The sequence below is a fragment of the Pinus tabuliformis genome, chromosome 4_2 (genome assembly GCF_031772625.1).
Source record: "Pinus tabuliformis cultivar Carrire ecotype Pingquan chromosome 4_2, CPIR1, whole genome shotgun sequence".
In the NCBI taxonomy this organism is placed as follows: domain Eukaryota; kingdom Viridiplantae; phylum Streptophyta; class Pinopsida; order Pinales; family Pinaceae; genus Pinus; species Pinus tabuliformis.
The window spans coordinates 101,875,242-101,891,276 of NC_142304.1; the positions used below are offsets into that span (position 1 = coordinate 101,875,242).

General features: G+C 40.1%; 1 protein-coding gene and 1 long non-coding RNA gene across 2 annotated transcripts; one reads left to right on the forward strand and one right to left on the reverse strand.

Moving 5' to 3' along the window:
- Positions 1-7,853: 7,853 nt before the first annotated feature.
- Positions 7,854-8,662, reverse strand: LOC149168493 (uncharacterized). Its single transcript, XR_016259328.1, has 3 exons — positions 8,195-8,662; positions 8,057-8,110; positions 7,854-7,981 (listed from the first exon to the last, which is right to left on the reverse strand). It is a non-coding gene; the product is annotated as an uncharacterized LOC149168493 (long non-coding RNA).
- An 89-nt stretch (positions 8,663-8,751) lies between these two features.
- LOC149168494 (uncharacterized) lies at positions 8,752-13,694 on the forward strand. The gene is made up of 4 exons (XM_089424899.1): positions 8,752-9,990; positions 10,102-10,596; positions 11,368-13,187; positions 13,595-13,694. The coding sequence occupies exons 1-4, from the start codon at positions 8,752-8,754 to the stop codon at positions 13,692-13,694; spliced, it is 3,654 nt and encodes a 1,217-aa protein (XP_089281025.1).
- The last annotated feature ends 2,341 nt before the right edge of the window (positions 13,695-16,035 follow it).

A 16,035-nucleotide genomic window follows, 5' to 3' on the forward strand; every position in this document is an offset into this window, starting at 1 on the left:
TTAAGTCCTTGATCCCCACCCACATTCATATTAATAAACCTTGTCATGACTATGTGACATCCCCATCAGGAAGAAGTCATTAATGATATTAATGTTAGAGTAGAAGAGGTTTTTTTCTTTTCTTCATATCAACTAAAAATATCGAGAGTTTGAGCATGAATACTAATTTATATAGTCTATATGTGACAATAACAATTTCAAAATACTTTACCAATTTAATGTCACAATAGATTTCTTTAATATTGCAGCAAAATTCCTTCATATACTATGGAAAATTAGATGTCAAACTTTAAACAGTCAATATTCCACCATATATAGAGTTTTACTTACAATGAAACTCCATGTTGTCTAATATTATAGCAAAATTTCCTTAAATTCAAATAATACATGGCGTAAGACTACTAACGTTTCAATCAAATTTTTAACAATCTAGATTAGTTTAATATGTGACAATATCCTTAGAGACATCATTCCACCATTGGATCATGGTGGATATCTCATACATGAATCTTTTGCCATAATCTTATTAGAACTAGAACTAGGAAAACTATCTTTTTACTACAATATTATCTTAATTTAACAAACTTTAATAATATTATAAAATTTGACTCAAATTATAAGCAAAGATGATCTTTTACTATATGACTAGGGTATTGAAAAAGATAATCTTATACTAATGAAACTTTATTTATGTTATGAATTTTTATCAAATTTTATAAGCCTGCTATAAATAACACTAAAACCATTTAGGTTTGTCTTAGATGGAGCATGAACTATGTTAGAAGGAAGAGTTCCTCCTATATGATAGAAACTTTCCCCTTAAAACCTTTAACCAATTTTAAAATAACCTAAACAATTAATTATAAAAAGAACAACACATATAACTTATTAAAATACAATTTATTAAAAAAGAAATAATTTAAATGTTAAGTAATTTAACTTATTAAAAATGATATAATTTGAATGTTAAATAATTTACGAACTTTCTATTATATAAAAAAATACATCTTAAAAACTAGAATTATTATTACACATTAAAAAATACATCTTAAAAACTAGAATTATTATTACACATTATTTGTTTAGGGAAAGAATACTTATTGCTAAACTTTTTTAAAAAGTAGAATCATTACCATTCATCATTTTTAAATCATGGTTATATTTTTTTTAAATAAGATTAAAATATTGCATATACAACTGCTGCCCGTGTTCAAACCTATAAAAATATTTGAGAGATGATGGCCATTTCTCTTACCCACGTACACTAAATTTTTACCATTAGTACTAATGTGGAGTGGAGTGCTTAACAAAGTGCACATGCTAAATCACAATGTTGCATAAATAACCTAACTTAACGGGCGTTTGTTCCGGATTATTTAAAGCAATGGGAGTAATGGACGTACTTGGAGAAGAAGATTATTGAAAGCCATTGGAGTAATGGAAATACTTTGAGAATTTGGGTGATGGAAATACTTGGATGATTGTTGAAAAAGAATTCAGATGCTTTGATGTTGACAGTGCATAATAAACACTCACAAGATAGATTGGATTGATGGCGATTGAGGGCATCTTCCTTCAAGGAAGGAAACGCACAGGAATGATCAACGTTGTTGGACACTCGGTTTCAAATTTCAATATGGTGGTGGTGAGGTGAAGAATTTATGATCCAATGTACCATTGTTTCCTTCCCTCCCTCCCTCACGCCACGTCACTCACTCGTATCAAATGAACAACTGACACCGTTTTCTTTTCTTAGAGATTAGAGATCTCAGAGATAGATATTGTGACTATGGCCAAACAGACACAGACGGGCAGTTGCTTGTGGACAGAATGCTCTACCTCTACCGCAATCAAACCTTTCACTTCCTTCTCGTCTGGGTGCAAATGGATTTCTGTTCCGACTCATTTGTAACCCACTACTTACTCCTCCCTCCGAGGTAGTAAGGCAACCCCAAAAGGCGGGGGATTTGGTCTGAATCATTTGTAACCCATTAGGTACATATGCAAATTTGTAACCCATTACATTAGGTACTTATTCCTAGGACATATGCAAAGTTGTAACCCATTACATTACATTAGGTACTTATTCCTAGGACATAATGCAAATTTGTAACCCATTACATTACATTACATTAGGTACTTAATCCCAGGACATAATGCAATGCAAATTTGTAACCCATTACATTAGGTACTTATATTCCTAGGACATAATGTAAAGTACGAGGAGGAAGTCATTGAAGAGACAGGATTGAGGCTCTGCCAGTGCAGCTGTTGGGCGGGGATTGGAAGGGTGCAGTGGTGGAAGAAAAATGCGCTACATTCATCGAAGCACAGTCTGCCACCGCCCAATGTACAAACATCTACTGTTGCACCTTAAAACAGGCATCTTTATTGTTTTGAGAAAGGTGCTGCACAAGCGTGTGGTGGGACGACAATAAAGTGAGGTGACAAGATTTTTAGTTACAGACATTGTCAAGCTTAAATAATTACTATTATATTTCTCATCACATCCATCCCAGCAAGCTACAAATTGCTTTGACCAATATTATTATAATAATATTAATTCTAGATATCCTCCATATATATTATAATAATAATTATAGATAAATATTACTTGTATTTACCCATTATGGTGCAAAGACACTGGTTCAGATATAGAATTGTGAGACATCTCTTTAAGATTTTGATTCTGTGAAGACAAGGAATCTGAAGAGTATCATAAAAATGAACTTCTGATTCTATATAACGAATCTGAATAATATCATAAAATTAAATCTCACAATTAAAAAAAATGATTTTATCAAGATGAATAATATCGTAAAGTTAAATCTCACAATAAAAAATAGAAAAGGATTTTAACATAATTATACACATATTTATGATAATCAATTAAATCAATCACAGCTCATTTTCAATATAAGTACGTTTTACTACCTTGGATCGCTCACATGATTTGGGTCCTTGGGAATACAACTACAATGATGATGGATGGATGGATGGATGCAGGGTGCAGGCATTATCTTAAATTGGAATTGGAATGGAAGAGTTTACGTTGTGAAATATGACGCCCATCTCAGCGTAGCGTATTGAAGTAGGAATACCATGTTTCTGTATGTAATGTAAAAGCATCTATGGGATTGGGTGGCTGGTAATTCATATATATATATATATATATATATAATATTATAAACAGGTAGTTGAGTACTTTTATTGCTGCATATAGTAAAAATTAAAAGCCTATGAATCTGTAATTTCATTTGTACGTTCATTTGTTGCAAACGGTACGTACCCTTAAACACTGGTGCTTTGGCATTTGTTCTTTATAATTTCTCCATGAAGCCTTCATGGGTACGAGAATATGTCGTTTCTATTTTTCTTTGTTCACGTATGATGTTGAAGCATCCCTGGTTTCCCTAGATTTCTCATGGAGTGGGACATGAAGGCGTCTTCCGCCCCACTGGACTGGGAGCATATAATGCTCTTTCCTAATGTGGAGGATAGGAATGTTGATTTATTCGACTTGAGGAGTCAAGTGGGACCTAAAACAGATGATGAGCCAGAGAGAGGCAAGTCTGCTCGCTTTGCTGTGGGAGCCATCAACATCAAGAGCCGCATAGAGTTTCCAAAGATTCTAAAGTTAAGGCAACCACTGGTAAAACGGAGGACAACATGGAGAAAAACAATTCTGATGCAATGGCAATCCCAGTTTCTGCATGCTCTGGAGATTCTCATATAGGTTTGAAACTTGGCAAGCCGACTTACTTTGAAAATATTTCCGGTAGAGCAACGGCTATAACGGTTTTCACTGGTCCCCTGGTTACTCGTGTGAAAAAGCACCGCATACAATCTTCACGTTGTCAAGTTGAAGGTTGTAACACAGATCTTACGAGTTCAAAAGACTACCATCGCAGCCACAAAGTTTGCGAGATTCATTCAAGTCTGCCATAGTCATGGTGGCTGGTCTAGAACAACGATTTTGCCAGCAGTGCAGCAGGTTTGGACACTGGGCGTTTCTATTTCTTTTTTTTTTGGTATATAAGTTCTTCCCAGAAGAAACAGCTATATAAATAAACATGTGCTATTAAATTATAATGCGGTGCTGATATACCATAAATTATACTATTACACGCAGCGCAGTAGTAAACCTTTTAAGAAGTCTTGGTTTTGGGGAGGTGAAGTTCAGGTCCCATGCTTCTCAGGTACCCGAATTGAATTATAGGTATGCACGGCCCGTGCCGCTCAAGCAGCCAAAAGAGGCATAATCCGCTCACACCTTCTCCGTTCCTTTTTGCCTCTATACAAGTCTATTGGTGTGCGAAAACCAGTCTGCAATGATGTTCTGCGACTAGTCATTATGATTTCCCAAGCACAGTTGACTTCACAACTGTTAAGCGTTGATAAGCTTTGCGCGTGCTATATGGATCTTGCTTGCTACGAGGAGCATTACACCTAATTATATTTGAGCCCAAAGAACGGTGGTGGCGATTCATTTTTAAGCTTGATCCTCGTTACAAGTTGAAGATACTATTCTGTTTTTTCTTTTTAATGGCGCAGTTACTCATTCCTCTAATATCATTACTCAGTTCCCCTATTTTTTGAAATCAATAAAAATGAAAATATATCAGCCACGTAGCTGCTCTGCTCCTCATTCAAAGTATAGTATTACCTGATTGTTTATTTATACAGCTTTAATTACAAGCATTACCTTTCTTACACAATTTGGTCCTCTTTCTTCAAGTGTCAATGCAAAGTCGCAAACCCCTTTTTCAACGTTTTGTTTGCTTGTGCATCCCATCTTTTTTGGTGACAAGGATTTTGTTCTATTTTTGGACCAAAGTGTAAGATTTCTGCTATGTTTGCAGGAAATAACTTTATCTTGTTTTTTAGCGAATGTTAGTAAATTTCATCTTTTATAGATTTTTCCTATAATTTCAAGCATAGACGCAAGAAGTAAATTGAATAAAATTTACAAACCATACAGGAGGTGTCAAAGATCTTTTATGGAGTTCAACACATTTTAGTTCATTTCCATCATTGTGTATATGCATTTGCACACATGATACATACTCTGTATTTTCTGATTTACAAGAAGACAATGATATTTAAGGCAGGGGCCTCTCAGTGTATTATCATTTGACTTGTCGTTTTCTATATGCCTTGACGTGTATATAGGTTTCAAGGTTTGTCGGAATTTGATGAACGAAAACGTAGTTGTCGAAGACGTCTTGCTGGCCACAATGAGCGGAGAAGGAAGCCACATCCTGATTCAATGGCTGTCAATCCTGCCAGATTCATGCCCAGTTTCTATGGTACTGTAGAATAAGACGGGTCTTCTTTATCATATAATTTCCTAACAATTTTCATTAATTTTGTTTGCAAATTTTGTTCTAAGGATCAATCAGATTACTTGTTATTGTGAGCCTGAATACTTTCTCATTTTTGTTTTAGCATTGTCTGTTATTGTGCAACTGTATGTGGATCACTTTCATGTTTCACCAACCTTTCAGTATTTTTGACCCGGTTGCTGTTGACATAGTCATCGTGGCAAGCTACTATACTATTTTAACCCAAAAGTGTAAATCTCACCTGGATGGTGATTTTAGATTTTCCATGACAGTTGCACAGACTTAGAAATGACGTGCCTTACATTGGATTATATCTAGAAGCAATGAATTACTTCGGAATAGACTATAGATATATTTAGCCACCTTGTGGAAAGGAGATATTTAACAATAAAAGAAGGAACTAATTTGTGTAACTAGTCTTGTATTGCATTTTTATGGGCTGGAGTTGCATTCTCTTTTTATTTTTGGTGGGAACTATGAACTCCAACTCCACATAGATAAAAATCAAACTTTGAATTAAATGAAGGAGTTGCAACTCACAGGTGTGTATAGCACGTGGAGACTGCACTCAAATAAAGAGCTACATTACATCAAATGAATATTACAATATTAAATACATCACTGAAAATTAGGTAGTTGTAAACAACCTCCTAAATTCTAGGAACAAATCCTAAACTAAGGAGATGCATTACAACCATATAACCATTTCTCCATTATTTTTAACTCCCCCCCTTAGTGGAGAAAGGGTTATTCTGCACTCCTAACATCCCTCTAAATAACTCAAACTTTACTCGCTCTAGAGGCTTACTAAAAATATCAGCTAAATTATCACAAGTGTTACAATAGTCCACACATATTTCTTTTGACTGTATCTTTTCTCGAACAAAATGAAACTGAGTGTCAATATGTTTAATATTTTTATGGAAAACTAGATTGTATGCAAGCTTTATTGTGCTCTGGTTGTCAGTTTTGACGCTAGTTGCTTCTTTCTGTCCTTCGCCTGCATCGCTAAGCAGTCTCCTCAACCAGATGGCTTCGCATGTAGCCGCACACAACGCCTGGTATTCAGCTTCACATGATGATAATGCTACAGTACTTTTCTTTTTGATACTCCACGAAATAACCCTGGATCCAATACTAAATGCGTAACCTGTGATGGATCTACGATCATGCAGGTCACCTGCCCAATCAGAATCTGAATAACCTGCTAAAGTAACATCAGAAATGTTAGTGTATAAAATACCATAATTACAAGTACCACTAAGGTACCTCAACACACATTTTGCTGCAATCCAATGACTTTCAAGTGGTTTGGACATAAATTGGCTCAGCACACTAACAGAATATGCCAGATCAGGTCTAGTTGTCATGAGATATATGAGACTTCCCACTAGCTGTCTATACAAAGTGGCATCCACCTGTTTTGTGCCATCGTCACCTTAACATGAGATTCTGCTGCAATGGTGTTTGATGCAGGAGCATCCAGCTCTGAGGAGACAGAAGGTAGTTGACATGTCTCATGGAGGAAGAACACGAACAGGACAAAGAGTACATGCTTAGCTGGACAGGTCAATAGACTTGTTGTTGTTTTTCTTTTAATTATTATTTGTTGCATTTCCCAGAAGGTCGTTAGAGACCATAGCATTACAGTTATAAGTTGTTTTAGCTTAGGAATTAAATAGCTGTTAGTTAATATTTTATTAAAAGAAACTGACAGACAGTTGTAAAAGTCTGGTTGAGCAGTTCAACCGGAAAGGGAAGCGGTTATGCTCTCTATGTATTAAAAGCAGAAAAACAAAGAAATGAGGAGAGAGCACCTCCGTACAAAAGAAAAGACACATAGAAAAACATATAGACCTCTGTAACCCAAATAAAGAGATATATTACTTTTGCCAACGAAGTGATTTACTGTAAAGCGATTTACTGTTAATGATTTTACATGTATGCACAATTTCTTTCTGTATGTTCTAAGGACGCATTTGGAGCGACCAACCATTAACTGTAACAGGAACCGAGACAACAAAAGGGAGCTTCTACAGACATACATTTCCAGCAAGCACAAGAACAGAACCATTTAACTGTCGCAATAATAATCAGGTACCAAGAGATATAAACCATCATTTCATTTCATTTATGAGTTAACATAATTACAGTGTGCAGAATAGAAAGGTAATTTAACACGATTCACCACATAACTGTGGGCTATCACAAACAAGACAAGTTACAGACTTGTTGAGCATTCGCTCAAATACCAACCGCTTCAGAAACGCGGCCACATAAATTATTACATCAGAGCTGGAGCATACGAGTCACGAAACGCCGGAAGAAGCACGGCCGACTCAGACATTGCAATCAAAACAGAACATAACCTAACTACCAAACCCTCATAACCTAACAGTTATACGAATGTGGAAAAGACCCTACCCGTTTGCAAGATTGGTCGGCTCGAATCGTGACCGAAAGTTGAGTAAGGATAAAACCCTACCTGCAAACAAACCAGAGCAACGGTTAGAGTGGAGTTTGGAGAACCAAAAGGCGTGTTAACACCAGAAATGAAATGTGGAATGTTGGAAAACCATGGCACTTACAGGTAAGTTGACGAGGCGACCCGGAGGAAACAAAACCGTTTAACCAAGCTGAGACAAGGAACAGAGACCGTGAGAAGTTATAATAGGAGCAGGGACAGAGTAAAACAGGGAACCATATCTTACCTTTGTCCACAAGGACGAACGCAGCCAAGCGGGAGCGCCAAAGTTGTGAACAACCTGTACAGTGAACACAGCTCATTAACAGAACAAGAAATAACTAGGTGACAGAGCACGCCCATAACAAAAGAGACAGTAACCTACCATAACGCACAGGTGAGAACCAGCGAGGCAACGCATGCCCAGAAAACCCATATTCAAGCAGAGAAGGCCCGAAGGCACAGTAAGTCATCAGGAACCGCGACGGAGTAGCATTCAGAACATGGGTATAGCGAATCGACAGTAGAAACCACCGTGGAGTAGAGCCAGGGTCGAACCCGGAGAACCACCAACGAAACCCTCAGAGCAGAGCTCAAGTCGAACACGAGGAGAAAGTAAAAATGGCCCGAGGAACAGAGGCTGGGGTTTAACAAAAGGCGGGAGGTGAGTGAACCGGAGAACCGGCAAGTGTCTACCCTCGACCGGAAGGAGGGACTACAATAAAAACATACAGATTGCAATCAAGCCGAATCTACGGAGCATTGACTCCTTTTACCTTTCGAACTGACAGTAAACCTACTCGAGTTAATTGCTGAAGGATCGAGAGGCCTGTAAAGAGCTGGCGGGATCCGAGTTATCCACGTCACGTTGATCCCACGTGGTTTAACGTTGGGCTGGGCCATCAAAAGTGGTATCAGAGCAGGTTAGTTGAGTAGGAGCAAATGGAGGTTGGCAGAAGAGGAAGAGGAAGAGGAAGAGGGGTCCAGAGGGTAGCAGAAGAGGGACTCCGTGAGGAGATCTGCGTCTTGCGAGAACGATTGGAAGCAGTAGAAGCTGGGGGAAGGAGAGACCCAGCAGATGACAGTGACGAAGATGTGGCAGAACCAGAAGATGAGTTTGAAGGGGTGACACCGGAATTCCGATTGTTGAAGTCAGTTTTGCTGTCCAGTCATAAACCAAAGCATGAGCTGTCTACTTATGACGGAAGTCTGTCTGCAGACGTGTTACTGGATTGGTTAAGTGAAGTAAATAAATATTTTGAGTTTGAAGAAACCAGTGAGGACAAACAGGTGAAGTTCGCCGCTACCAAGCTGAAGGGACATGCGTCCTTGTGGTGGGACAGCATTCAGGCGGAGAGGAAGAGGCTTCACAAACAGCCTATAAAGAAATGGTCAAGAATGGAGGCAAAACTGAAGGAAAAATTTCTGCCGAAAGATTATCAGATTATGTTGTACAGACAAGTGCAGAACTTGAAACAAAGAGGAATGACTGTTAAAGAATTTACAGAGGAATTTTATAAGTTGAATTTGCGAGCAGGGTATGTGGAAGATACCCCAGAGAAAACAGCCAGATTTGTGAATGGTTTGAGGGGGGAAATACTGGATGAAATCGGTATCCTTTCACCCCGAACGTTGGATGAAGCCTACCAGTTTGCACTGAAGGCAGAGGAGAAAATTAACCGGAAGCAAAACGCCAGGAGAGGAGGTGGAACTGGCAGGGGAAAAGGTAAGATGTTTGGTAGAGGCCGAGGTACAGGTTCAAGTGAAGAAGGCAACAGTTCTAAGTCTGCTGGTACAGCAGAAAAGGACAATAGCACTAGAGGAGGACGACCACCTCAGCGAGGGCGAGGAAATGGTCGAGGCAGGGGAACTGTCCAGTGCTATCGTTGCCACAAATTGGGACACAAGTCGTATGACTGTCCTGAAGGTGAACCAGCAGGTGGTAGAGGAGCTTATGTTGCTCAGCCAGAGGATGCTGAGGCAACACCTCAAGAAGCGGAAAACACACCAGAGACAGGTGAAGCCTTGGTGTTGAATAAGGTGCTGTTAAAACCAGCGAAAGAAGTTGCAGAACCGGACCAGCGAAAGGCTTTGTTCCGAACTGTTTGCAAGTCACAGGGTAAGTGCTGCAAACTGATCATTGATAGTGGAAGTACCGACAATTTAGTGGCTGTGGAAATGGTAGAGAAGCTGGGATTAAAAAAATTGAAGCACCCCACCCCCTACAAAGTGTCATGGCTGCAGAAAGGACATCAGCTGTTAGTTGATGAACAGTGTGAGGTGGAGTTTCAGATAGGCAGGTATAAGGATAAGATTCTCTGCGATGTTATGCCAATGGATGTCTGTCACTTACTGCTGGGACGACCTTGGCAGTTTGACAGAAGTGCAGTTCATGACGGAAAAACCAATTGTTATAAGTTTGTTAAAGATGGGATCAAGCACACGCTTGTCCCCATCAAAGAGGAGAGTGCAGCTGAAACCAGTGGGGTGAAAGCATTGCTGATGGGCGGAAAAGAATTTATCAAACAGATTGAGGACAGTGAAGTAAATTTTGCTGTCATAAGAAGACCAAAGGCAGTGGTACTGCATACACAGATTTCAGATTTGCCCGAAGAAGTCCAAAAGATGCTGCAGGAATTTGGAGACATCGTGGTGGATGACCTTCCAGATGAGCTACCACCCAGGAGAGGTATTAGTCACTGTATTGACTTTATACCAGGGGCAAGTCTGCCAAATAAAGCAGCTTATCGTATGAGTCCTAAGGACCATGAAGAAATCAAGAAACAGGTCCAGGAGTTGTTGGACAAAGGACTGATTAGAGAGAGCATGAGCCCCTGTGCAGTACCAACCGTTTTGGCTCCGAAGAAAGGAGGAGAATGGCGAATGTGTACGGATTCCAGAGCCATTAACAAAATTACTGTTAGGTACAGGTTTCCCTTACCAAGAATGGACGATATGATGGACTGTTTGAGCGGGGCGGCTTATTTCTCAAAGATTGATTTGAAGAGTGGATATCACCAGATCCGAATTCGGGAAGGAGATGAGTGGAAGACAGCTTTCAAGACAAATGAAGGCTTATATGAGTGGCTGGTGATGCCATTTGGGTTGAGCAACGCTCCCAGCACATTCATGCGCCTGATGAATGAGGTACTGAAGGAATTCAATGGTAAGTTTGTAATAGTTTACCTGGACGACATTCTGATTTTTAGTAAGACTAAAGAGGAACATTTCAGGCATTTACAGAGTGTGTTGAGAAAGCTGCAGCAAAACAAGCTGCTAATTAATCTGAAAAAGTGTACCTTTTTTCAGCGGGAATTAGTGTATCTGGGTTTCGTAATTGCGGAAAATGAATTGAAGATGGACCCAGAAAAGGTGGCAGCTATAGTTAGCTGGCCTTCTCCGAAAAGTTTATTTGAAGTCCGAAGTTTCCACGGGCTAGCAAGTTTTTATAGGAAATTTATCAGGAATTTCAGCGAGATCTGCGCACCTATGTTGGATACGATCAAGAAGGCGAACCAGCCTTTTCACTGGACTGAAGCAGCATAAAGTAGTTTTCAGATCTTGAAAAAGAAGATTACCGAAAGACCGATATTGAGGTTACCTGACTTCAACAAACTTTTCCAAGTTCGTTGCGATGCCAGTGGTACAGCCATAGGGGCAGTACTTAGTCAGGAGGACAGACCGGTCGCTTATTTCAGTGAAAAGCTGAACGAGAGTAGGCGGAAATACTCAACCTATGACAAAGAGTTCTATGCAATCATACAAGCATTAAAACACTGGAGACATTATCTATTAGGTAACGAGTTTGTTTTATTTACGGATAACTCTGCATTGCAGTACATTATGCAGCAGCATAAATTGAACCAAAAGCATGCAGCCTGGGTTGAGTACCTGCAGAACTTCACGTTTGTACTAAAACATATTAGTGGGCAAGCCAACAAGGTGGCAGATGCACTGAGCAGAAGGACATTACTCTTACAGGAAAGCACGATGCAGGTTTTGGGCTTTGAGCATCTAAAGGAGATGTATCAAACAGATACCGATTTTAAAGAGGCCTATGAGGCTTGCCAAAACCCTCTGTTGAGAAACAACAGCATGTGGTTGGACTATAATCTACAGGAAGGATTGCTGTTTAAGGGAGGACAGTTATGTATTCCCAACTGTTCCATGCGAGAGAACATTATTCAGGAAAAACACAGTGGGGGTCTGGCTGGACATTTTGGTATAGACAAGACGATTGCTCAGGTACGACATTTTTATTTTTGGCCAAAGTTGCAGCGGGATGTGCAAAGGTACGTGAGTAGATGCAAAGTTTGTCAACTAGCAAAGGGTCACAGTCAGAATACAGGTCTTTATTTACCATTACCTATTCCAAACCGACCGTGGGACTCCGTCAGCATGGATTTTGTTCTGGGTTTACCTAAGACACAGCGGGGTTTCGATTCAGTGATGGTTGTGGTAGATCGATTTTCCAAGATGGCGCACTTTGTACCTTGCAGGAAGACCAGTGATGCTACCTATATAGCACATTTGTTTTTCACTGAGATTGTTCGACTACATGGACTTCCAAGGTCCATCATTTCCGACAGGGACGTAAAGTTCACCGGTCATTTTTGGCGAACCCTGTGGAAGAAATTGAACACCCAATTACAGTTCAGCTCTGCTTACCATCCGCAGACTGATGGCCAAACAGAAGTTGTAAACAGAAGTCTGGGAAACTTGCTTCGGAGTTTAACAGGTGAAAATTCCCGGACGTGGGATCGTGTACTGGCTCAGGCGGAATTCGCATATAACGATTCACCTAACCGCAGTACTGGTTATAGTCCTTTCCAGATTTTGTACGGCATGCATCCACGCAGAGTGCATGAGTTACGAGATTTGGGGAAACTCGAAAAGCGAAGTGCTGATGGGGAAGAATTCGCCCAAGCCATGAGCAACTTACATGAGCAGGTCAAGTTAAAATTGCAGGACAGCAGTCAAAGGTATAAACAGCGAGCTGATTCAAGGCGTCGGGAAGTTCAGTTCAACGTTGGAGATGAAGTCCTTGCGTATTTACGTAAGGAACGGTTTCCAAAACGGGAGTACAACAAATTAAAATTTAAGAAGATCGGTCCCTGTAAAATCATTCGCAAATTTTCTGCGAACGCCTATGAACTACAATTGCCACCGGGGATTGGTATTTCTCCCATTTTTAACGTAGCAGATCTGTTTCCTTATGTCACTAATTCGGAAGACAATGCAGCAGCAGAACCACCGCGAGACACCAGTTATGAAGAGAGTTCATGGATGAGACAGATGCCAATGGCACCACCCCTTGAGATCGAAAGGATTCTGGACACACAGGTAGCTAGGCGCACGCGCAGAAAGGAATATCTGTGGTATTTGGTCAAGTGGAAGAACCGTCCAATAGAGGACAGTTCATGGCTTAACGCAACGCAGATACAGAAAGCAGGCTATTCTGTCGACGACCTCATGGAACGGAGCCATGACTTTTTGCCACCCAGGGAGCCTGATGCAGGAGCATCCAGCTCCGAGGAGACAGAAGGCAGTTGACATGTCTCATGGAGGAAGAACAGGAACAGGACAAAGAGTACATGCTTAGCTGGACAGGTCAATAGACTTGTTGTTGTTTTTCTTTTAATTATTATTTGTTGCATTTCCCAGAAGGTCGTTAGAGACCATAGCATTACAGTTATAAGTTGTTTTAGCTTAGGAATTAAATAGCTGTTAGTTAATATTTTATTAAAAGAAACTGACAGACAGTTGTAAAAGTCTGGTTGAGCAGTTCAACCGGAAAGGGAAGCGGTTATTCTCTCTATGTATTAAAAGCAGAAAAACAAAGAAATGAGGAGAGAGCACCTCCGTATAAAAGAAAAGACACATAGAAAAACATATAGACCTCTGTAACCCAAATAAAGAGATATATTACTTTTGCCAACGAAGTGATTGACTGCAAAGCGATTTACTGTTAATGATTTTACATGTATGCACAATTTCTTTCTGTATGTTCTAAGGACGCATTTGGAGCGACCAACCATTAACTGTAACAGGAACCGAGACAACAAAAGGGAACTTCTACAGACATATTGTTGTTGGGAAAAGTATCCAATACGGAATGACCCTATCCCACTCTAAGGGTGATAGTACCTCAGCAACAACTGAATGCAAAGCAATTCAAGATTACTTCTTTATGAGATGAGAGAGAGAGGAGAAAGGGATCCACTAACCGTTATCTTCCGCTAATGATTGATCCAATCTTCCCTCTTTGCTGCTTGCTCCCAGCTCCTTGTTCTTTCACCGGCCCAGCTACACAAAGATCCTGTAAAAGCACAAGAAAAGGAAACTACAAGAAGCATACATCCATAATTGATTCAAGGATTAGAATAAATCAAATATACAAGCATCAATACACCATTGAGACACATGCATATAGAAGAACCTCAAATGCTTTATTAATGGAAGAAGTAAAGTTCTGAGAGTGTTACAACCATAATAGGCCCAATCCAGCAACACCTCCCAGCAGAAAGAAATATCCTCTTCACCTCCTTCAAGCAAATCACCCAATAGTTCTATACTCAAACCAACAGCACTTCCTTACTTGCACAAAATTCTAGCCTCCCTAGACCTCATGAGAGAGCTCTATATATAAGAGTTTTGGAGAAAGGATGAGTCAGCTTGAGACTGGCATGAAGCTGACTAGTGTCCTCTCCCACTTCAGTTATTCTTCAGTTCTTGAGTCCACTTGGAGTTTCTTGCTTCCACTTGGAGATCTAGATCCTCTTACTCATCACAAGGCGAATTCCTTGATCCAAGTGTCATTTTGGAAGCTTCCTGGGCATTTGACACCTTGCAGAATGACTGTGCCACTTGGCCAATCTCGCTCAGCGCAGGTAGCCTTCATTGATTTTGACATTCAGCGCAGGTACAGAGTGGAGCAGTTGACATTCAGCGCAGATGCTCAGTGGAGCAGCTGACATGATCCAGAAATAGCTTGTTTTTGAGTGTTTTCAGGTGGAGAACTGATTTTTAGTGCTGTGGTTTGCTGACCTTGTTCCTCTAGGGGTAGGAACAACATGTTTAGAGACTTTGGATCCCTTAGATTATTGACATTTCATTCTTCATGCTGTTAGGCACAAAAATGTCTATAACAGTTGCCCCCTAAAGTATGAGGTCGTTTATCGGGTGAAATGCTTTATCAGGAGGATCCGAAGTTCATTCAATCGCTGAGAGGTGCCGTGTAATAAAATACAATACAATACATTATTTTTCATTCTGCTTTCATGATCTAGCTGAGGCGGGCATTCCCATGCTCAGCTTTATAAATTCATTTTGGTACATATAACAGACGACCGTCTGATGATAGACTGATAATTCTCTGCTGAAATTATCATCCTTTGAGTAGGATGATCATCTGCTGCAATAATGTACATATCAAATGTTTTTATATTTCTTGAATATATATCGCAGCTCGGATGGATGAAACTAGATCCGGGGTCTTTAAACTCGTTCGATCTTCACTCTAAGTACAAGTCGATCCATGTGAGAATTACGCTGAAGTCGAACATGGAAAGAGATCGCTTGATTACCGGCCAATAATGTAAACCGTTAACAAGCGCGAGAGGAATCACCGATAATGATAATGACCTTCAAGGTACCACAGTACAATTCACGTGGTGTGAATATAGGACTTGGCGTCGAACACCACGCAAAATCTTCTAGTCGAAGGTCATTGATGTATACCTGTCGCCGGAAGTGAGAAACTTGCCATTGAGGCATGCAAGCTTCAAAGTATTGGGGGGGTGTTCCTAGATCAACTTCTTGGATAATGAGCTGAAGTCGACAAGAAGCGATCCGTCAAAGGAGGGCCTTAATGAATCCCACATCAGTGACACAGAACGGAGCTAATGATTTTAGTGGAGGTGAAAACAATCTGTGAGATATGATTCAGGGTGGCGATCATGGGTGGATGAAGGATAATGTATGGCAGTGGATGGGACACGGTTGACTCTTTCTGAACAACATCTCTTGAACATATAACGACACTGATGTGATGGATCGGTAGCATTACCCCAAATGCGGATGGTTTGGCGAAGACCATGGTGATGAGACCGGTGAATGAAACAACCCAACCCGATGTGATACGGAGGACAAAGTGTCATGTTCAAGAGCGACTTGCTACCATTAAAGCTTTGAGGTTCTCCCAATTTTTCCCCAGTCATTTCTGAC

What these genes read in the sequence shown, in the direction of transcription:
- LOC149168494 (XM_089424899.1), top strand. Translation starts at nt 8,752, where the DNA reads ATGGAGGTTGGCAGAAGAGGAAGAGGAAGAGGAAGAGGGGTCCAGAGG. An exon ending in ATGAAGAAATCAAGAAACAG is followed by an intron (nt 10,597 to 11,367) that starts GTCCAGGAGTTG and finishes AGTAGTTTTCAG; the next exon opens with ATCTTGAAAAAGAAGATTAC. An exon ending in CGCAGAAAGGAATATCTGTG is followed by an intron (nt 13,188 to 13,594) that starts GTATTTGGTCAA and finishes CTGGTTGAGCAG; the next exon opens with TTCAACCGGAAAGGGAAGCG.